Source organism: Phaseolus vulgaris, chromosome 1 (genome assembly GCF_000499845.2).
Source record: "Phaseolus vulgaris cultivar G19833 chromosome 1, P. vulgaris v2.0, whole genome shotgun sequence".
Taxonomy (NCBI): Eukaryota; Viridiplantae; Streptophyta; class Magnoliopsida; order Fabales; family Fabaceae; genus Phaseolus; species Phaseolus vulgaris.
In genome coordinates this window covers 7,594,623-7,619,170 of record NC_023759.2, presented here as the reverse complement: position 1 = coordinate 7,619,170, position 24,548 = coordinate 7,594,623, and the positions used below count along the sequence as shown (strand labels likewise).

The 24,548-nt window shown below is 34.0% G+C and overlaps 1 protein-coding gene across 10 annotated transcripts in view; it reads left to right on the top strand.

Annotated features, from left to right (window-relative positions):
• Positions 1-18,477, top strand: part of LOC137813437 (uncharacterized) — a 28,804-nt gene extending 10,327 nt beyond the window's left edge. For 4 of the 10 annotated variants that reach the window (XM_068615684.1, XM_068615688.1, XM_068615687.1 and 1 more), the window contains exons 9-17: positions 339-584; positions 686-819; positions 1,180-1,366; positions 1,450-1,509; positions 1,587-1,835; positions 9,810-10,068; positions 10,143-10,348; positions 17,125-17,175; positions 17,881-18,477. In XM_068615684.1, coding sequence (XP_068471785.1) covers positions 339-584; positions 686-819; positions 1,180-1,366; positions 1,450-1,509; positions 1,587-1,835; positions 9,810-10,068; positions 10,143-10,348; positions 17,125-17,175; positions 17,881-18,171 — 1,683 coding nt within the window. In that variant the 3' untranslated portion in view covers positions 18,172-18,477. Of the gene's footprint in view, positions 1-338; positions 585-685; positions 820-1,179; positions 1,367-1,449; positions 1,510-1,586; positions 1,836-9,809; positions 10,069-10,142; positions 10,349-16,313; positions 16,814-17,124; positions 17,176-17,880 lie in introns of those variants that run through there. The other 6 variants (XR_011081427.1, XR_011081429.1, XR_011081428.1 and 3 more) reach the window with 3 other exon arrangements.
• The last annotated feature ends 6,071 nt before the right edge of the window (positions 18,478-24,548 follow it).

Sequence of the window (24,548 nt, the reverse complement as noted above, 5' to 3'; positions counted from 1 at the left end):
GATAAGAACTCTCTTCTAGTTTGCTAAATGAACACAACAGTGTTTTCTACAAAACTTTTAACAGCGCAGAAAGTCAGTTATAATTGACAGAAAACAGAAAAGAGAGCTTGAGAGGGAGTGTTATTGTGTCTTATCCTTATCTAAACAAGGGAAGTTGGAAATATTGTCTGGCTATTATTTAGGGTTGATGATTGAATCCTTATTTAATTTAATTATTTCATTCTTATATTTTAATAGTATGCATGTGGGATGAAACACAATTTAAAAATCCTTCAATTTTTTTTTTCCTTTTTATACATTATTTTTGGGCATTAACTGAATTCTTTGTGACTAATCAGGGATGGAGTGACATTGCCTCCGTAAAGTTGAAAAATGCCATGCTTGTTAAAGCATTGCTAACAGCTTATGATATATTACTTGACGAACTAGAAAAACTTAGCAAAGCAGTTGGTCAAGCTATTGATATTTCAGAGGTTCTGTCCAAAAGGAACAGTATGAAATTAATAAATTCTGTTCCTCAATCTGATCAGTTTACGACTGAAGTTGAAATTTCAGGTCAAGACAAGTCACAAAATTATGTTGAGGTCCTTGAGCTTTATTCATCCGAAAAAATATTGCAACTTTGCTATTCCTTTTATATTACTCTTTTAAGATTTTATTAATTAAATGGTCTCTTCTTGTACAGGGACGAAATAGAGCTCTACCTTCGGAGAATGCTGAAAAGCTTCGTTCTTTGTCAATGAGAGAGCTATTGAACTGTTATCATTCAGTGGGAAATCAATTGTTGTATTTATGGAACATATTTCTAAAGTTCCACAGGTTTGCTTTTTAAAGGCTATGATTCAAAAGTTTGGTTTTGTTTACTCGCCTTCTAATATGCTAGTATATATATTTTGTTACAGCTGCACATTTGATCAATTATGGATCGTTTTGTATAGGGGCAGATAAATGACATCACTAGCTTCTGTTCCCCTCGTTCAGTCTTTTATATATTTCGTTTCAGATTATATTTTTGCATACAAATCCACATTTAGTGTTTCACATGCTGCCATTCATATAGCGTGAGAATATCCCAGTTAACTGTGACAATTATAGTTTGTGGCCCTTTTCATTACCCATGCATGAGAATAATCATGAAACATTACCTTGTTTAATCAGCTTTAACATTCTTGTTTCTAGGGACAACAAAATTAAGATTCTGGAAATTTTGCGGGATACATGGGCTAAGGATCGAAAAGCTGAATGGTCAATATGGATGGTGTACTCTAAGGTTGAGATGCCTCATCATTATATAAACAGTGAGAGTGATGAGTCTTACCATCGTGCAGCAAACAAAAGACTTTCCTCTATTTGGAAACCTGATGAGGTAGGTACTTTACTATTCCTTCGTAAAATTAATTTTAGTGCAAATAACTTAAAGCATGATCTTTTTTGCCTTAAATTATACAGCCTCCTCAGACTGCTGCTACACGGGCAGAACTTCATCGAAGAAGCATAGCACAAATGAGGGTAGTTATCAACTCATGAACCAGTATCTCCTCTTTATTCCTTTGCATATGGCCTATGAATGGATTCCATCTTTGCAGATTAACAGCCGGTCAATTCAAGACATGTACATATTTGGAGATCCTTTACACATACCAATTGTGATTGTTGAACGTGTGATGAATGCACCACGTCGAACTAACAGTGATAATTCATACTTGAGAAATTTAGGACTTATAAATTCACCTAGCTCTCAAACTGGACTTAACTTGGACTCTGCAAACAAGATATCTGCTTCACAAAGTAGTGCTCGTGTGTTGAAGATTGTTATCTTTGTGCATGGGTTTCAGGCAAGTCTTACACTCATGCACTCTTAGGAATTAATAGTTTTTTTTTGTGTCTTAGTTTGTTGGATTGTCCAACTTATTTTACAGACATTGGGTCAAGCAAAAAAGAACCAATAATTGGCCGTCTCTCAAAGAAGCCAGCAAACCAAAACCCAAACCTCATCATAAAGGGTTTTTTGGAATAATAGTAAAATTACTCTTGAGATTTGTCTAGAGTATATTGCGTATTTCTTGTTTTCTACTTTCCAAATTTCCGTGTGAACTAGGTGTTGAGAGAAATGGTATACATTCATGTGATAGAAGTCTCTAGTTTTTTAATAGCAAAATTAAGGAAAATATATACATATATCATATATAGCATTATAGAAGGAAGGGCCCAAGCCCATATACAAAATATATCTAATACTCTTCCTTAAGTTGGAGCATATAAATCATATGCACCAAGCTTGTTACATATATAATCAATCCTTGGGCTCCACAATGTTGGGGAAGATATATGCTAACTCATCACTGGAATTAACTAACTAACTAAGTGGTAATGTCTCCAGAAAAAAATCTTTTCTTGGATGAACTAGCAATCTATCTCAATATGTTTGGTCCTTACGTGAAATACTAGATTTGAGGAAATTTGAAGAGCAAAATCTTTATCACAAATGAGAGACATCTAATTAACTTTCCCAAATCTCAATTCTTTAAGCAACTATTTGAGCCAAATACGCTTACAAGAGGTAGAATCCATGCCTCTATACTATGCTTTTGCATAAGATCTTTCCACCACATTATGCTTCTTGATTTTCTAGGAGAACAAGTGGTTACCAATAGAGACACTATCCAGAAGTGAGTTTCGTTAGTAAGTGAATTGCCCAATTTTCATCTATTCCACAACTTGAGTATGATTATTGTGTTCATATGACAAACCTTTTCTAGTGGCCCTTTTAATGTACTCTATGTTGTGAATGATAGCATTCCAATGTCATATAGCAACTGTGCCAACTTCTATCGAAAACAAGTTTCCTAATCTAAACTATGACAACCTCCATCAAAAGCAAAGTCAACTGCTATCAACTCCCACAAATTTAGTATGAATGGATGAATAGATTCCAATGAAATTAGAAATTGCTGCATTGTCCTGAAAAAGCCTCCACAAACTGTAGGGCGAGGTACACCTTTGGCTGCTCCATCTATATTACATTTCCACCAAGACAAGGAGGGGCCTTCCACAAAACAAAAATTATTTTTGGGCCAACACTAGGTTTGATATCAATGCTAAAATGGTTAAGAATTCAAAACTCAAACATGTTAGAATTCTTAGTATAAGAACAAAAATTAACAATTAAACTTACCTTATTATAAACCTTATTTGTAATCCTTTGTAAGGCATATATTGATTATCAAACCAAATAATATAATCCATAACTGAAAAAATAGCCAATCGGACAAACAATTTACTCAACTTACTCCAACTCCCATCAAAAGCTTTCATAATAGAGACAATATCAGGAAACTCGAGCCTATCATGCAGATGAGAACTAATAGAAGACCATAACTTTAAACAAAAAAGACTTAAAAAAAAATATGTTCATTAATAGATTTAACCTCTTGCTCACAATATGGCAACTTTTTAACATGTTATCATCAATGACCAATTTGTTTTGTAGTAATCTCCATATTAAAAACAACTTGACACGAGGGATAAATTGGTTCTAAGTAATCTTTCATAAACTAGAACCAGTAGCCTCAATGGCAAGGTTATGGGCTTATTTCAAAGTCACTTAGCATTCGAGCACCTTTCCAAAATCTCTTATGAGGTAAATAATCTAAAGGGTAACTTGATTACATGTTGTTTGTTCCACATTTTCATTCTTAGCACCAATAATATGCATATTACCTGCATGAGGTTCTGAATAGCCTTGCTCAAAACCTCTCTTGCAATACAGAAATAAGGGATCACCCTAGCACATTCCCCTTTTGCATCCAATGAAGCCAATGACTTTGCCATTAAAAGAGAATGACAACAAAGTTTATTCGAAAATTATTCTCATCCAATTGCAGAGTGTCATGAAAATCGAATTTCCTAAGAACTTGATTTAAAACTCTCAACCAATTATGACTGTTTGATTGTTACAAATAAAGGTGATGAGAATGTAAGGTGTAATTGTTATCAATAAAATAATTCTTTATTTCCTTACATATTTCAATTTGGTATCAAAGCTCCCAATCTTGGGAGCTCTGCTTTTTCTGCCTTATAAATCGTCGATGTGTGTGTTTTCCGCCCTGATAATGCTGCCATTGAGGATAGTGGTGGGCCAGAAAGGTGCGCTCCACACAGGTGGCTCACACATGGCCTAACATTGCTCTTGTAGTGAGGGTTAGAGTTCTCTATATGTAGAGGTTGATGTACTTCTTCAAATCAATCAATTGAATAAAAAAATTCTTCTTTCATTCAAATTAATCATTTTCAAGTTGGTATCAGAGCTCCTGATCTTGGGGTCGTGCTTCCACATTTCTTCTTCACCATCTTAGTTGTGGTTCCTTTATAGGGTTGCCTGAAATGCCGCCTTTCCTTTATTCTGTCAAAGTCATCATTGTCTGTCGGAGTTATCCACCAGAGCCATCATTGGAGTCGATGTCAGCACCGAAGCTATCGTTGGAGTCAAGGTCGTCACCCGAGCTATAGCTGCCTCTATCGTGAAGATGTCAGTACTAATGTTGTGGGAGATGTTGGAGTTTTCGCCGTCGAAGCCTTCAGTTAGATTGACTATCATACCATGAGATTTTTCGTCCTCCAAGATGACACTATTTTGTTTTATTTGTCTTACTGTTTTCTCTTATTTTGGAAGGGGTTAAGGAATCCCTATTATTTATTTTAGCATGACAACTCCACTAAGCACTACTAATATTCTACACTTGCCTGATGATAACCCCCTTATTGATCAGAATCATATCCAGTGGGCTCAATTTATCAGACGCACGTTCAAGGGTATGAGTAGACTCAACCATATTGAAAGAGATGCTATATCTTAGGATAACCCTAATTGTCAAATTTGGGACAATCATGACTCATGAATTATTACATGGTTATGGGGATCCATGGCTACAAAAATCAGTAAAAATTATATGTTCTACTCTAGTCCTATGAAATTTGGAAAGACCTTGCAAATGCTTATTCCATGCGACATGACATCTTTACATGTTATGAGTTAGAAAGCAAGATCATTGGTGCTAGGCAGGACACTCTCTATTGTAGAATATTATGAAATGTTGTAGGGTCTGGGGATTTAGTTTAACTAGTATCAAAATTTGAAGCTTGAAAATAGCATAGATGTTGTCACTCTTTCTTAGTTCGTTGAACGATTTCATATATTTAAGTTCTCATCAGGATTAAATCCTAAATATGACTCTATTAGGGTTCAAATTCTTGGGAAGGAAACATTTCTCTTTCTGAAGTCTTCTACATTGTCCAAGGTGAGGAGACTCATTGAATGGTCATGATGAATGAGCCCTCCATTGAAAGAGATCCCATGTTCTCTGGAAAGGCTTCTAAACCTGGGACTTCAAATCTTGCAAACATAAAACTCAGCTTAAAAGGTAGGAAGGATGGTAGGTGCTCTCATTATAAGAAATATGGCCACACAAAAGAAACTTGCTTCAAGCTACATAGAAAGGAGAAAACTCTCAATCATTTAGCGGAATTAGAAGAGCAACTCTCAAGGAAGGCTAATAAAGCAACTTCAAATTCTGAAAATCCTGGCAAAACTCCTTCATCCTCTTCAATTGAACAAGAAATGGCTAAACTATATACGGAAATTGAACATCTAAAATCTCTTATGGAATTTATCAGTAACCCACCTTCTGGTACTTGTTTTCTAACTATGACTGATAAGAACTTCAATTCTTTTTTTAATGTTTCTAAAATATGGACTCTTGGGTTCTAGACTCGGGTGCGACAAACCATATGCCCCCTCATTCATCTCTTTTGACATCATATGTCTCTCTTTTCAGTAACTACATTATTATTGCCAATGGGACTCATATCCCAATAATTGGACGTGGTAATATTTCTCTTTTGCCATCTCTCAGCCTTAAAGATGTTCTTTATGTTCCAAAACTTTCTAATAACCTTTCTTTCGTTCAAAAGCTTACTCATGACCTAAATCATTCTATAACCTTCTTTCCCACATATTGTGTTTTTCAGGATCTTGCCACACGAAGGACAATTGAAATTGTTTAGGAACAGGGATGATTAGGATCTAAGAATAGTATCACTAGATAAACGACTACCTCTTGTCTCTAGTTGTGCACTACTTTTAAGTCCTGTCAAATTTGTCGTTTCCACCGTCATCTAGCACATTCATCCTTTTTTGTTCTAAATTCTATGTTCCCTTCTATTAAGAATGAAGAAAAAATATATAGGATTGATATCCCTTGTGAAATACACACATAAGGGTGTTTATTTATAAATGAAAATAATAACAGAATCAATAACATAATAATAGAATAATATAAACTATGGGCTAGGTGCATATAAATTATAAGTACCAAGTTTGTTACAAATATAATCAATTCGAGGTCTTCATAAAGTATTACGAAGTGGACTTTAAGCCTAACTCAACCCCATAAAACCGGCTCATAAGGTTGAGGTTTGCATCCACTTATATACAATGAATTTTTCTCATCTCTAGTCGATGTGGGATCTCCAACACACCCCCTCACGTCGAGAGTGACAACAGCTCGTACGTGGGATAACATATAATGGGTGGTGGCCTGATAAACCCAACAAATATTTGCTAGGATAGGATCAAAATGACTCTGATACCATATTACAAAGTGGACTTTAAGCCTAACTCAACCCCATAAAATCGGCTCATGAGGTTGAGGTTTGCACCCACTTATATACAATGAATTGTCCTCATCTCTAGTCGATGTGGGATCTCCAACATAAAGATTTAGTGAAAATATCTGCTAATTAATCATTCGAATTAACAAATTCAGTCTTGATGTCTTTAGACACAATCTTTTCTCAAATGAAATGACAATCAATCTCATTATGTTTAGTCCTTTCATGAAAAATTGGATTTGAGCTAATATGAAGAGCAGTCTAATTATCACATATGAGTATCATTTGAGTGACCTCTCCAAATTGCAATTCTTTAAGTAACTGTTTAAGCCAAATAAGCTCACAAGTAGCCAAGACCATAGCTTTATATTTTGCTTCTGCACTAGATTTTGCCACAACACTTTGTTTCTTGCTCTTCCAAGAGAAGTTTTCACCAATGGAGACACAATATCCAAAATTTGATCTTATATCAGATGGAGATCCTGCCAGCATATGCATAACAAGCGACTTTAGTATGATTACTGTGACCTAGGAGATAATTTATCAAGACCAAGACTAAAATTATGAACAAAGCATGTGGACTAAAACACTTTGGGAGGTAAAAAGTGCAAAGGGTCATTTGCAAATAAAATAGAACGAGGAATTTTGTCATCTAAAGCTGAAGATGGCATGTGATTAATGAGATAACATGAACTAAGAACAACATCACCCCAAAAACGCTGAGGAACATCACCGTGGATTAAAATAGTACAAGTTGTTTCAACAAGATGTCTATTTTTGCGCTCAACTACCCCATTTTGTTGAGGAGTATAGGCACATGAAGTTTGATGAAGAATACCATGAGAAGCCATAATTTTTTTAAAAGAATCAGAAATATACCCATGTCCATTATCATTGTGCAAAATTCGATGGAAATTCGAAATTGATTTTTAGTTTTATTTTAAAATATTTGAAATATAGAAAACAAGTCAAAATTGTTTTCATTAAAAACACCCTAGTACATCTTGAATAATTATCAATAAAAGTAACCAAATACTTAAATCCTAAATTAGACTTAATAGGATTTGGTTCCCAAATGTCAGAGTGAACTAAGGCAAAAGAAGATGAAGCACGTTGTGAGACACTACTAGGAAAAGAACTATGAATGTGTTTCCTTAACTGACATGACTCACGATAAACTAAATACATTAGAGAAACTTGGAACAAGCTGTTGCATCTTGGCAAGACTAGGATGACCCAAGAGCCAAGGGAAGTAGAGTGAATGAGGTCAACCAAAGATGTACCTGAATGTGCAACAAAAGCAGTGGAACCAGGGTTCTGACGATCCTCATACCATTTAAGAAATTCATTGAAAATAGCAGGCTGACCTAGGGTATGAAATGAAGTATGACCCATAGTAGAAGGTTGCACAAGAGAAGTTTGGGAAACCACAACAGGTTTAGGAGGATGACCATGAAGGCATAACATCTATCCACTTTGTGGCCAAGTTTGCCAATATGGTCACACTTGTGACGCCCTTTACCCGGCTTGTAAGAGCGAGCACGATCATTATGCTGAGAGACTAAAGTAGAAGAGTCATCAATATGTGGTGTTATATCAGTGATGTGGTTTAGGGTTTAGGTTTACCTGGAACACGCAGAAGGGTAGAACAAAAGAAAGTAAAATTGTGCACGATAGGAGATCCCAAAATTTGATCACGAACATGAGAATAATCACCAGGAAGACCATGTAAACCCAATAACACAAAGAACTTGGATCTTTGCTTTAGTTCTTTAGAAGGATTGGAGGCAGGAGGCAATAACTCATTAAAATCATGAAGAAGAGCATGAAGTTTACCCAGATAATCCGCCATTGTACCATCAAGACGTTTGGGAGCAACAACTGTGAGGAGATTTTGACATACACTATAAAGACGTTGAATATCATTGGTGTATGGTAGATGAGTGAATGGTAGATTTGATAACAATGCATAATTGATCATCAATTTTAAGCCAACGAGAAACCTCATTTTCAGCAACATTGGGACAAGTAAGATGATCAACATAATCTTGAATCTTAAGCCATAATTTAATATCTGAGGCCCAAGTTTCATAATTGGTTCCATCTAAATTGTCAATGGAGAGATGAACATTGACATAATTAGTATAAATAGATGGATCCGGCATAGTGACAGCGGAAGAAGTGATATGGAGTTCTCCAACTTTAAAAAGATTAAAGAATGAGAGAAGATTTTATTGAATTGAATTTTTGAGACAATACGTCAACATCTATACAGAGAACTCAACCTTAAGTAATGAACACAAAAATCTCTAGAATCTTCTGACAACTTTTGAAAGCACACATGTAACTAATTACAATATCCTTTTGTACCATATTCTACTAAATTTGAGGGACTAAAAATTATTTAATCCTAATTCTAGAACTAAAAACATAATTAAACCTATAAAATCTTTATGTACATTGTAGTAGCATAAATAATTCTTGAAATTACCATCCTTGTTCCTTGAGATTTTATTTTGTAACCAAAAACTTTACCAACTTTAGTGTTTAGGGACTACAAAAGGGTTTAATCCAAATTTCAGTGACTACAAACATTTAAACCTTTAAAATCTCTAGGTATATTGTAGTAGCATGCATAACCTAATAACCTACCAACCAAAAACTTTACCATTTGGTCTTTTATGCACTTCAGTTCCTTGATTTAATTCTCTTATTTTCTCTTCTCGTAATCATTGTTTCAACTATTTCCATAGATATGTGAAATGTAAGAGTATTCCATGCTCCAAAATGAATCTTGATTTCATGAAATATAGGAAACTTTCTTATTTTCCACTACACATGCGGTCTGATACATTGGACTCTGCAAATTTGAAACAATACTTGAGTTGAACAGGAAACAATGCATTATTTACTGGTACCACCTAAATTAACACAATACACTGTCTATTCATGTTATAAAGATTAACAAAATTTATGTTGTTTGTAAAATTCATCAGCCATGCTATTTTTTAGCCAGACTTGGGAATGGCTGTGTAAAGAATAGCAGCAAAGCATAACATTGGCAAACTTTTTGTGTTTGTATATTTTTCATTGTTCAAAGATGGCTGAATGCTTATTCTTCATAACTTCAAATGTTTTAGGGGCATCATTTGGATCTACGGCTTATTCGAAATCAATGGCTTTTGATAGACCCTAAGGTAGAATTTCTTATGTCAGAGACTAACGAGGATAAAACTTCAGGAGACTTCAGAGAAATGGGTCAGCGGCTAGCTAAGGAAGTTATTTCTTTTGTTAAAAAGAAAATGGATAAAGCCGCAAAATATGGGAATTTAGGAGATATTAGACTAAGTTTTGTTGGACATTCTATTGGTAACCTCATTATAAGAACAGCACTAGCAGGTGGGTCATAATTTTAGAATTGATGGTGTTTGTCTATTTGAAATTAGGAGCTAAATTTTGTCTTATGTTTGCAGAGACCATGATGGAGCCATTTCTTAGATATCTACATACATATGTTTCGGTATCTGGTCCACATTTGGGGTATCTTTACAGTTCAAACTCTTTGTTTAATTCTGGATTGTGGCTTTTGAAGAAACTAAAAGGTACACAGTGTATTCATCAACTAACCTTCACAGATGATCAGGATATTCAAAATACATTCCTCTATAAACTATGTAAGGTAAGAAGTGTTCTACAAAGGTTGGAATCAATTAACACATTCATCTATTCTTTTGAATAACTTAATTTGATATGTGATTGTTAGCTGTTACTGCAGGAACTCAGAATATTTTCTAAGGCTAAAAATGCTCATATACTTTTATTCATACTGGTAACCTTTAAATACAAGAAAAACATAACTAAAAATTGATAACAATTCCAAATAAAAAATAAAATTACCCATAAATCTTTAGCCTCCCGTTGACACCCATGTTTCTTATATTTAAAACTATAACAATAGGAAGAATGCTCTAATAAACTCTTATAATAAATACTGATTCAGATTTTCAAACACTCCTTGTATCAGTAGCTGTTGACTCCAAGTATCTCCCTCAAGTTCTCAAAACACCCTTTTGGAAGTGCCTTTCTAAAGATGTCTGCCAATTGGTCTTCCGTCTTGCAATATTCTAACAAAACTTCATCTTCGTTTGAACATCTCTAAGAAAATACAGCTTGATATTGCATTGTTTAGTCTTGCCATGAAAAATTGAATTATTAGAAATTACAATTACTGATTGATTATCTATGAATACTTTAGTTGAACATGTCTGAACCACATATAGATCAGTTAGAATTTTCTTCAACCATAAAGATTGATTAACAGATGCAATAGCATCTACATACATTTGTTTCTGTACTTGACCTTACTACAATATCTTTCTTCTTGGAAGCCCAAGAAAACACTATAGAACCAAATTTAAAGCAATAACCAGAAGTGTTTCTCATATCATCCAATGAACCTCCCTAATCACTGTCAAACAAATCCATAGAAATTGAATTCTTGATTATAGTTTATAGGAATAAATGATAGAGTCATATGATGGAATCCTTGTGTGTCTCAAGCACCACAAAGGAACATGTTATATGTAGAATGTACATTGCATTACATAGAGATGGGCCTAGGCTGATATGGTGAAATGCATCTAGCACTCACCATCATGCTCGTGCATATAAATCATACGCACTAAGCTTGTCACAAATATAATCAATTCTAGGATCCTGCAATGTTTTGGAGAAGACATATGTCAAGAGATCATTGGAATTAATAAATTGAGTAGTAATATCTCTAGATACAATCTTTTCATGAATGAAGTGACAATCTATCCTAATATGTTCAGTCCTTGTTGAATATTGTGTTGGAGGAAATATGAAGGGTTGCTTAGTCATCACAAGAGAAAGTTACTAAAGGAAAATAAAGAATAGGGTAAATCCCTTGTGTATATTGAACACATAGGGTTATGTTTATATAGTAAAAGAAACATATAGGCTAAGCCCATTACATAATATGAAATATCTAACAATATCTATAATATCTCATAATATCTAATTATATCTAATAATATCTAACACTCCCCTCAAGCTGGTGCATATAGATCATATGTACTCCGCTTGTTACAAATGTAATCAATCCTAGGCCCTCGTAAGGGTTTGGTAAAAATATCTGCTAATTGATTATTTGAATTAACAAACTCAGTCTTGATATCACCCGATATAATCTTTTCTCGAATAAAATGACAATCAATCTCAATATGTTTGGTCCTTTCATGAAAAACTGGATTTAAGTTAATATGAAGAGCAACCTGATTATCACATATAAGTGTCATTTGAGTGACCTCTCCAAATTGCAATTCTTTAAGTAACTAACGTTTAAGACAAATAAGTTCACAAGTAGCCGAGGCCATAACTCTATATTATGCTTCTGCACTAGATCTCGCCATAACACTTTGTTTCTTGCTCTTCCAAGAGATCAACTTATCACCAATGGAGACAATAACCGAAAGTTGATCTTCTATCAGATGGAGATCCTGCCCAATCAACATCTGAATAACAAACGACTTTAGTATTGTTATTATGACCATATAACAAACCTTTTCCAGGAGAGCCTTAAATGTACTTCAATATACGAATGATTGCATTTCAATGATCTTCACATGGAGAATTAAGAAATTGACTCAGCACACTGACTGCAAAGGAAATATCAGGACGAGTAACAGTGAGATAGTTCAATTTTCCAAATAATCTTCTGTACTTCTCAGGATCTGAAAGAGGCTTCCCCTAATTGGGTAGAAGTTTGACATTGGGATCCATGGGAGTATCAAAAGATTTCGTATTCATCAACCCAATTTCCTCCAAAATATCCAATGCATATTTTCTTTGAGAGATAACAATACTAGTATTGGATTGTGCTACCTCAATCCCCAAGAAATATCTGAGTTTGCCAAGATCTTTGGTCTGAAAGTGTTGACAAAGGTGTTGTTTTACTTGTGAGATGATGGCATGGTGATCACTGCGTGTAAGAACAATGTCATCAACATATACTACAAGACAGATACACCCAACACTCGAGTGACGAAAAAAAACTGAATGATCTGCTTCTGTTAGATATTATTAGATATTATAGATATTGTTAGATATCTCTATTTATGTAACGGGGTTAGCCCATATGTTTCTTTTCCTATATAAACATAACCCTATGTGTTCAATATACACAAGGGATTTATCCTTTCCTTTAATATGGTATCTAGAGCGTAGGGTTAGAGTTCAATTTTTATTGGTGAACCCACTGTTCACTGGAATTTTCCAGCCACCGCCCCACCGCCTTGCTGAAGCCGCCATCACCTCGCTGGAGCCGCCTCCGGACTCTCGTCGGAATCTCACCAGAACAGCCGCCAAAATCGCCGTCGGAGACGCTGTTAGAGCCTTCATCATTGCTGTTGCCGCCAATTGACGGGTGACTGGATTTGTCCTTATCATTTATGGCTTCTTCTATTCCCTCTTCCGCTTCCGCTGCCATTGTGGCTTCGTCCGCTGCCATTATGCCGGATCCATCTATTTATACTAATTGGATGGAACCAATTATGACACTTGGGTCTCAGATATTAAACTAAGGCTTAAGAGTCAAGGTTATGTTGATCATCTTACCTGTCCCATTGTTGCTGAAAATGAGGTTTCTGGTTGGTTGAAAATTGATGCTCAATTATGCATTGTTATCAAATCTACCATTCACTCATCTTTAAAACAAAATTTTCGTACCTATGAGACATGTTCGAATGTTTGGGAACAAGCAAAATTATTATACACCAATGATAGTCAACGTCGTTATGGTGTGTGTCAAAATCTCCTCACAGTTGTTGCTCCCAAACGTCTTGATGGTACAATGACGTTCTTCATGATTTTAATGAGTTATTACCTCCTGCCCCCACTCCTTCTCAAGAACTAGAACAAAATCCAAGTTCTTCATGTTATGGGGTTTACATGGCCTTCCTGATGATTATTCTCATGTTCGTGATCAAATTTTGTGATCTCCTATTGTGCCCAATTTCACTTCCACCTGTTCTACCCTTTTGCATGTGCCAGATAAACACACCACTGATATAACGCCTCATGTTGATGACTCTTCTGCTTTAGTCTAGGAAAGAGCAAAGATCAAAAGACAAAACTAGAGTCCTAGGTACAGAGATAGGTACAACACGTAGTAGTTTTCCGATAAAACTAATTAATGCCTATATTTGATACCTTTTCTAACAGTGTAGAAGTCTTTTGAGGTCTTTTTTTTTTCTGAAAATGATGGCAAAGGTGTTGTTTTATTTTTTTGAAAAATGTCATCAACAAACACTACCACATAGTTACACCCAACTCCCGAATGACTATAAAACACAACGATCGACCTCACTTCGATTCGTACCTATTGGACTACTACACCGAATCTACAAAACCATTTATTGAGAAACTATTTAAGACTATATAAAGATTTAGGGAGACAAAATATGTACCCAAAAGACTCCCATCCAGCAACAAAAACTAGGAGATTGCTCCGTATAAATCTCCTCCAGCAAATCACCATGTTAGAAGGCCTTTTGACATCCAATTGATAAAAAGGCCAATGTCAAAAAGCAGCCATGGCTAAAAGTAATTTGATAAAGGCCATCTTGGCAACTAAAGAGAAGGTGTCACAATAGTGTAATCCAAATATTTGAGTATAACTTATGGCAGCTAAATGAGTTTTGAGCGGATCAATAGCATTATTAGGGCCAACTTGACGAAAGATTAATCAACAACAAATTTCCTAGGAGGCAAAGGAACAATATTTCAACTAGCACTATTCTGAAGAGCACACAATTCATCAATCATGTATTATCACTTACCAAGGTGGGCTAAGGAATCACCTATAACTTTAGGAATTGATACAGAGGAGGGGAAGAGAGACAAACACAATGGGATGGAGACAACCTGTGATAACTCAGAATGACATAATGAGGATAAGGATTACGAGTGGAATGTGTACCTTGAAATAATAGGTTAGTTGTAGAAGGGGAGAGTTGAATAGAGCTTTTGAAAACTTTTCGTTGTAGAACGATGATTATACTATCAGAGAATGATCATCTAATGGTTGGAAAATGTTTCAAAATAATTTTTGCAAAATCTTGAAAACGAAAGTAGACAACTAGTACATAAGTAATAAATGAAGTAGTGTAACACTCAAAGTTTTATACTAGTTCACTCCAACACTAAGCTATGTTCAATTCTCCTTTAGAACCTTTAAAAGGTTTTACTAATAAAATATTGATTACAAGTACACAAAGTCACTCTCGGTTGTTCCTTTATGTCTCCCTAAGACAAAGAACAAATATTCTTTAACACTAAGTTACTTTTGACTTTCCCGAGTATTCTATTATTGTTATTCTTGGCTACAACAAAAAAAGTTGTTAGTTTACAAGAAAAACACTTTGAAGAGAGGATATAAACTATGAACACTCCTTGCTAGAGAGAATGAAACTTCACAAAGTGAAGGTTTTACAACTAAAGCTCACTCTTTCTATTGCCTATTAGTTGGTCTATGATCTTGCACTTACAGAAGCTTTTCAATACATTTGAATGCAGAGCACTTAATTTCAGGTAGGCTCACTTAGCACCACTAGTTGTTTCTGCGTAAGAAAGCTTTTATTAGTAAATGTCTTGAAAATGAGCGTTGGAGCTTGCGTCACTGCTTTACCAGAGGTTGATAGTCTTTTGCTTACATCTTTTTCTAATGCGTTCAACTTGCCATGCAAAAGGCAACTTTTCATTTGAACATCCCTTTATATAATTAACAACACCAAGTTGAGCTACAAACTCTGAGTTTTAGGATTCCAAGTGAGTTTGAGTGTCACACTAAGTAAGAATGAGCAGTATATATGAAAGAAAACCCACAAATTCATTGTCCTAAGATTTTGGGTCGAAGGTGATCTCTTGGTATCTTATATGGTTTGCTCATGGCTCATTGGCATTGAATCCTTCTAGTGTTTCCCCTCTCAAGAATCCAAAACCGAGAATGTTGGTATACTATCGTAATCATTGTGGGATTTGTACTTGCATTTGGAAAAGAGTAGATGGTCTAACAAATTTAAATTTACATCTTGTGAAATCCATATGGCTCAACATCTACTAATTTCATGTTTGCTGTTTGAACACACACTTAGAAGAACTATGATTAGATTGATTGTACCTTAACATACTTTTACGAAGTGCAGTATGGAGATTAGACAATGATGGAAAGCCTTCTAGAATAATGTGCTTCTTCATGTTTAACAGTGCAACATGGTTAAAATGAGTCATTATCTTGTGCCCAAGCTCAGTGATATTAACTGAGCTTAAATCAGCAGCTTGCTTCTCCTCCATTAGATCTAAAGAGAACCTTTTCCCCTTCATTTTGACAGTGAACAGGTTCTACCCATCCTAGTCTTTGATCAAACATATTTTGTCTTCAATGAAAACTTTGCAGCCTTTTTCAAGCAACTAGCCAACACTTAAACAATTTTTTATTAATATTGGTACATAAAGCACATCACTGGACAAGTTTCAATTGCAATAGTGCCCTTTCCTTTTCAACTATGCACTCTCCATTGCCAATTCTGACTTTTAACTCCTTGAACAACTCTTTATCTTAGGTCATATGATGTGTGCATCCACAGTCAATAAACCAAATTCACTATTGTTGCTGGTGGCAAGACAGGTTGCTGCAAATAATTGGTCGTTCTTCTTCTATTGATCAGCCACTTGAGCCCTAGTTTGAGTCTGCTTTTTTTTCTAACAAATTTTTTCAGTATGACCAAGCTACTTTCATTTGTTGCAGCATATAACCTCTTTCAACATCTAAAGTGAGGATGACTCCTCTTTCCACGGTGCTGACAAGGAGGATGATTTGACTCCTCATCTTCTCTTTTACCACCTTAGTTAGAACTCTCTCATTGCACAAAGTTGCTCTCTGTGAAGCTTTCTTTTTCTTTCCTTTGTAACCATAACTGAGATTCAGCTTGGCCTGTAAAGCAAAGCAAAACATTTTGTGTGCCATATTTTCCCTTTTCCAATGTAATTAACACTAAACACTTGTCATTTATAACCCTCAACTTTCATTTTGGCAACCAGGACAATGTTTTGTGCACTGTTCAGAAGTTGATGAGTTAATGTCGATTGGCTATTTTCATACAAATAATTCTACCAAAGGATTTATGAATTAATGGTTGGAAAATATATGAGCAGGAGTGTTAGTTAAGATGCATTGTAATAAAAACTGTATTGAAGCGGCTAAGACAATGTTCAAATTTGTGTTCTAAATTGAAAGTTAAGAATTTCTTTGCGAAGTCCCAAAGCTGAAGAGGAGCATATTTTTTCTTCTAAGGCCTGGGTCATATATTGTGTGTAGCTTCATTAATTAGATAATGAGATTCTAATATTTCTTCACATTCTCTTCGTTTTCAGCAGAAGACCTTGGATCATTTTAGACATATAATCTTGCTCTCTTCCCCTCAGGTTTCCCTTCTCTTCTGACTCTTGAAATCATTTCCTGACACGCCTTTTACTATCATTTCTTAACAGTGAATGTACACTTGCATTTAGGTATAATATTGGTATTTTAAATTGGACTAGATAGATGGTCTCTGTCGCATATATAAATGCATGCGAAGTTTGATAATCTATTTCTTAATAAATATTACGTCTCTAGTATCATGGTGCATCTGAAATGAATTCAAATGGCAAATAAACAAGGTTTCTGGATTTTTCATTTTGTTAGAACTATATGCTGGAAGATGAACTTTATACTCAAAGTAGTAAGATTTTGTTGGAAATATTTTATCGTTCCTAATTTAGATCAAATAAAATACTAAGTGGTTGTTTGGTTTCAGAAAATGCTTTTGCTTTCACTTTTGATAGTAAAAATGTGACGTTATTTTCACTTTTTTTTATTTTATTTTATTTTTGAGGATAACAAGTCTGTCAACAAAAAGTAAATGGAAATAAGATAGCATTTTTGCAATTAAACGTGAAAACTATAAATAAAAACAAAAAAAATATTTATTCAAAGTAAACAGACCTTAAATATGTAAGGAACCTTATGTGTATGTTAAGTTAAGGAAATCCTCTTTCAATTTCTGCGTTTTTCTTTTCTCATCCCTGTCTTATTATGGATTTTACTTGGATTTATTTGGTTTGCTGTTAAATAATTAAATTTTTCAGGATGGTTATGTGCCTTACCATTCTGCTAGAATTGAGTCATGCCAGGCTGCTTCACATGACAATTCGAAGAAGGGTAGAGTGTTCCTAGAGATGCTCAATGCTTGTTTGGACCAAATTCGTTCCAATCCCTCTGAACGTCGAGTTTTCATCCGATGTGATGTTAATTTTGATGCCAATTCCTACGGCAAGAATTTAAACTCTTTAATTGGGAGGGCTGCTCATATTGAATTTCTGGAGTCTGACATTTTTGCAAGGTTCATAATGTGGTCATTTCCGGAACTATTTTGGTAGCTATTCCTATAAAGTCTTGTTTGCATTCATGTTTTCTAGAGCATTCCCACTAAATATCATCAAGAGAGCAATTCTGGTCAGATTTCAGTCACAAGTTTACTCAGAATGATCTCCGTGGTATGTGTAAATTGGCTGGAGGATATACCTAAGCTGCATATTTAGTCTGCTTCAAGAACACTTGTACACATAGCTTCAGGAACAATTCTTAGTATAGTCATGTAATTATTTTAGATTAGGTAGATGACTATTAATGCCATGTTATGTTATATACGAAGCTTTTATCATACTGAGGGAATCGATTCAGCACGCATTGCAACGCAATTACAAAATTAGGTATAAATTATTTACTATGAAATAGGGATATATTTTAAACTTTTAAAAACTGAATTATACTCTCCTTTACATTCTGGAGTTCATACAGCGGCTGTGATTCACATTTTTAATTTTAAATTACGGAGAAATTTTTATCAATATTTTTCCCCGCTGAGCAAGATGACGACCATATATATCTCAGCCTTCTGTTATCGATAGTCATCTTTTTTTTTTCCTTTTTAGTAAAGCAAGTACGATGCTATCTATAATCTCAATTTGTAAAAAAATCATATACATGATGGAGCCAAACTAAACTCGTCTTCAATAACTAAAGAAACCTATAAAAAGGTAGAAGATATTTATCTCATCAATACTAAGAAAAAGGAGCAGAACACCCTACCAACTATTATTATGATACCTAATACTTTGAGCAGCAAGGAAGTCAACATGTCTAATACCTTCTTTTAAATCTCATTTCCTTAAGAGTCGTATTTAATCATCTATTCAAAAGCCTCTAAGAAACAATGGTAAAAGTAGCAAATACTTAAATTATACTTGCTTTTATCACTTTTAATCCATTTACTTTGTTGTTTCGTATGATAAGCAATTTAAATAGCATTTCCCGCCACATGATCATGACTTAAAAAGAATAGAAGAAGATAAAACTTAAAAAAAGAAAATCCTTTTAATCTGGAGAGTAAAATATTAGAAATTTCTTGTAAAAATTGCGTTGTACATTATTTATTTGTAACTTTTAGGATTTTGTAGAAATATATTTGGACAAACTTTTGGTTTTCATTTAGCAAAAGTGGCATGTAAAATATGAATAGAAGGCTGAAGTCTCACATTTTTTCAAGACAATTTTTCGTCGGTCTTGAATAAGTCTTGGAAGCGTCGTGCACTACAAGTTGCACATATCTTAGGTTAGTATGCAAGAGAGACTATTCTTATTTCTTGTAAAAATCACTTTTAAATGAATGAGATATGTAAAGGGTTTCTTAAGCACTCTCTTATTAGTGTGTCTAACAACAGAAATAGAAAAACAACTCTATAATATTGAAAAGAATCCCACCACATGTTGCTCCAAGAAGCCAACATTCATAGTTGCTCCATGTGAAAAAGCTTTGACAATACTAAAATCCCTAATTGAAGAATTCATTCTTCTAGTACATGGTTACCCATTATATTATCATAAGTGATAAAAGTTTACTTTTTTTTTATAAAAGCTTTCATGTTATGCATCACTATGCAATTTGACATCTCAGCTAGGCTGACACTTCAAGTAACAACAATCATCTGTCATCACATGAAAAAAGTATTATTAGAAAAAGGAAAAAAGAAAGAAAATACAAAAAAAAATATGGGGGGACTAGACCAAAACTCATATGTTAACAAAAACTATAGATAGGTAGACTATACCTAATAATAAAGAATTCTAAGAACATACTAGATGGAAACATATTATACCAATGAAATTATTCTCTATAAATAAATCCTAAATTAGCCAACTTATCAACATACACATTCCCTTCACGAAAAATATAAGAAACTCTAAACCTGATTTTCCCACAGTAATTAAGACAAGTATTTCATCGATTATGAAGCATCCATAAAACATTATTCCTAACAGTAAACCCAGCACAAACCAAGGCAGAATCACATTCAAACCATACATTAGTAAGCCTCATCTTTTGAGCTTTCTCCATGGCATGTATAACTCCATAAAACTCAGCAACCAAAGCAGTTTGAACTTCAAGAAACGCAAAGAAAGCACCAATAAACTCCCACATACTCCCACGAAAAATACCTCCACAAGTAGCAAAACCAGGATATCCCCTAGCAGTCCCATTAGCGTTAATGTTAACCTAGCCTGGTGAAGGGAACTCCCATCTAACAGGAAGAGGACGAAAAGCTTTACCAATACGAGTATTAATACCAAAAAACTTAATCACATTGAAATTCAACATATCATTCTTCATTTGAAGCTTTAGACGAATTTTCCACTAGACAAGTTAAATCTTTAATTACCGAAATAGCCTTAGAAACATCAATCTTATCCTGAAATCTAGCATAATTCCTCATATGTCATATCATCCAAATAGAAAAAGTTATCACGGTAAGCTTAATCAATTTAACCCATCACTCTTAATAAAAGAAAAGATCACCCTTATTATAGAAATGAGAAGTAAGAAAAATTTGTTGAACCCAACTCTAAATGTGCAAAGCATTAGAACATTCAAAAAATAAATGTTGAATAGATTCCTCGTGCTTTTCACAAAGCGTACACATAGAACATATATGCAAACCTTTATTATGAATATGCATATCTGTAGGAAGCCGTCCATGAAAATTTTTCTAAAGTATTAGAGTTTTGGAAGGCGGAATAGATGAAGACCAAATGAGTTTACCCCAACCATAAGGAACTCCTGGTTCCAAGAAAAAAGTCCTAGCCGATTTAAGAGTGAACAACCAGATCTAGACTCCAATTAGGCATTTGTTGTAAAGACAAGTGAATGTTCCAATCACAACTTGTCCAAAGCTGAGAGACTGTATCCGGAATGCTAGCACCATTAGATAACCTTGCAATATTTGCTAAAAAGAAGTAGTAAAACACCATTTATCATTCCAAAAATTAATAAAAGTACTTGTTCCAACAGTCCAAGAAGAATAATCAAGTTTAGTAGAATAAAACTGTTTAGTTCCAAGCCAAAGAGATGAGGATCTGTAAACCATTGTAAACTCGTATTTTGATTTAAGAACCCTGTCTTTCAGGAGAAAAGACCAAGGCTTATTGTTATAAGCAAAATTCCAAGCAAGCTTAAGAAGATATGCATTATTTTCATGACAATCTTCAAACCTCCATTCTCAAGAGGAGAACAAATTGTATCATAATTCACGGTAACTATGCCTTTTTTTCAGAATATCACCAGTCCAAATAAAATTTCGACACCATTGTTCAACTTGCTTAAGAAGTGAAACAGGTCATTTATACATATTAAAGCTATAAGCTAGAAATCCAGTAATCACCATATTGACCAACTGAATCCGACCCATCATGTTAAGGAATTTACCTTTCCAAGATGCTAGCTTCAATTTGACTTTATAAGCCAAAGGTTGAAGAAATCGACACTTTGGAACACCAATAAAGATAGACACTCCTAGATAATTGAAAGGGAAACAACCATGACTACAATAAAGAATACGTTAAATTTTGGTAACAAATCTTGCAGAATTATCTACAATGAAAAAACTACTCTTAGAATTATTAACATATTGACCAGAAAAATCATCATATGTTTTAAGAAAAATACTACAATTTCTAAGAGACTTATGATCTTCCCTACATAAAACAAATATCTCATCAACATATAAAATATGAGAGGGAGTGAGATAACCTTGCGGACTAGCCATATGTAGAATTTTCTTATCATTCACAAGCTTAGAGATACCTCTACTAAGAACTTCCTCTGGAAGACAAAAAAGTAAAGGAGACAAATGATCACCTTGTCTGACACCTCTACTGCAAGGAAAAAATACACCAAACTGCCATTTATTCTAATAGAACGCATAGATGCGGAGAATTGTACTAATCCAACCGAAAAACGAGGGGTGAAAACCAAAACGTGTCAAAACTAATAATAAAAACTTCCAACTCAGAGTGTCAAAGGGTTTATGAATATCAACTTTGTAAGCCACATTACCTCCTCTAACATTTTTAGAAAGCATGTTAATAGCTTCAAAAGCAATACCAATGTAATCGTGAATCTGTCTACCCTGCACAAACTCATATTGATTAGGAGAAATGATTCAAGCAGCCACAAGTCAAGCTTATCCGCCATTATCTTGGAAATGATATTAAATTAGAAATTAACAACAGCAATGGACCTGTAATCTTTAATGGAGTCAGCTCCCTAAATCTTAGGAATAAGAGATACCACATTACTGTTCATTCCAAGGAGAACCCAGTTTTGTTTAAAAAACTGTTGAGCAGCATTGCAAACATCTGTCCCAATAATTTCCCAACAAGAATGATAGAAAATGCCACCAAAATCATCAGGACCAGAAGCACTATTACCATTCAGATTAGAAACAACATTCTTGATTTCCAAAAAATCAGGACATTTAATCAACATCATATTCTCCTCATAGGAATCTAGCTCAAGAATATAAGTACCAATAAAATCTTTCATATTACTTATATCCAGAACATTAGAAATAGACTCAGCATAAAAAAAAAGTCCAAAATATGATCCTCAATGAGTTTAGGATCCTCAATAACCTCATTATCAATCTATAGACGATGAATCTCACTAGAATTATTTCTCCTCTTGACCATAACATGGAAAAAAGCAGTATTTCGATCCCCATCTTTAAACCGTAACATCTTAGTCCTTTCTTTCCAAAACAAATATTGATAGTGAAGAGCATGATCAAGCTCCTCCTTAGCAATCTTTTCTTGATAGAGAAGCCCATCAATATCAGACAAACTAGTAGTCTCTAAATTTTGTTGAATATCAAGGAGGAGACCCTGCTTAAGAAGAAATGCATTGTGAACATTACCAAAAGAATTTTTATTCCAGTCTCGGAGCTTAATTTTCAACCTTTTTAACTTATATTGCAAAATAAACATAGGACAACCAACAACCTTATTAGCCCAAGAATCATGAATAAGCTTCATATATGAAGTGTCCTGAAGCCACATATATAAGAAACAAAAATTGATAACCTTCCTTAAAGAATTACTAGCAAGAATAGGGGAATGATCAGAACAATTTCTAACAAGAACCTGATAAGTACAAGAATCTCATTCATCCAAACACACTACATTACATAAAGTCCTATCCAGTCTTCTATGAATTTTATGCTGCCCTCTCCTTCCATTAACCAAGTATAACAAGATCCAATAAAAGGCATACAAGAAAGATCATTGGTATTAATCCAATCAAGAAATTCATTACAAGAAACCTGATTAGGAGCCACCCCCTCTTTGCAATTAATTCAATCAAGAAAATCATTACAAGAAACCTGATTACAAGAAAGATCATTAGTATTAAAACATTAGACGGTCTAGTTATCTTTAGATGATTTAATACTCTACTAGATGGTCTTATGTGTATAAGAAAATCTATGAGATTTTGAAAATAAGAAAAACTATAAGTTGTGTAAAGGTTTCTAATAAAGTTTTATTTCATGTGCAATTTAAGTTAATCTTGTTAGACGGTATATAATATTAACATGTTAGACGATCTCACAATGCTAAACATGTTAGACAATCTCAAACTATTAAATATGTAAGGGGTTTTACAATGTTAAACTCGTTAGACAATCTCACAACACTCTACATGTTACACGGTATTGTTTTCGCTTACGATCTATGTAATCAAATTATTTAGAATAAGTTTACTTTGTTTTCCCAAAGTTTCCTAAGAACTTAAATGATTATTAAACGTTTACAAACCTCGTATTAATCTTGTTTTAATGAGTTAACACCAAATATATGCTTTAATGTTTTTAAAATATTCAAGACTGAAAAGATTTCGAAATACAACATTCAAAAAAGCTTTTGAATATAGAAGTTTTTCAAATTCATGATTCTGTTTAATTCTAATTGTTTGCTTTTATTACAAAATATTACAAGTTTGTTTGTTTCCATAAGTAAATTTAACATTCAATACACAAAAATCTATCAAATTAGTTGTTTCCTTTTCGAGCATCTATGCAAAATCAATGAAGTTATGCATGGCAAAATTTATGCAACATCAAGTATTATTGTTTCGAGCTTCAAATGATCATCTTTTTGAAAGGACTATAAGACGAAGATGTATACAACAACTTTATGTAGAAAAGATTCAATTGTTTAGAACGTCTAGCTTTTTGGGTTGTGTTTAAACTTTGTAAATCTTCATTACACTAGTCCTAATCTCATAAAGAGATTAAGACTAGTGTAAATTAAAGAGATTTGTAAATAGTCTTAGTCCATTGAAAATAAACTAATCTTTAGAATAAGAATTCGAGATTAAGAAAATAATTTATTTGGCTCAAAGCAATGATTAGTTGAGTCTAAT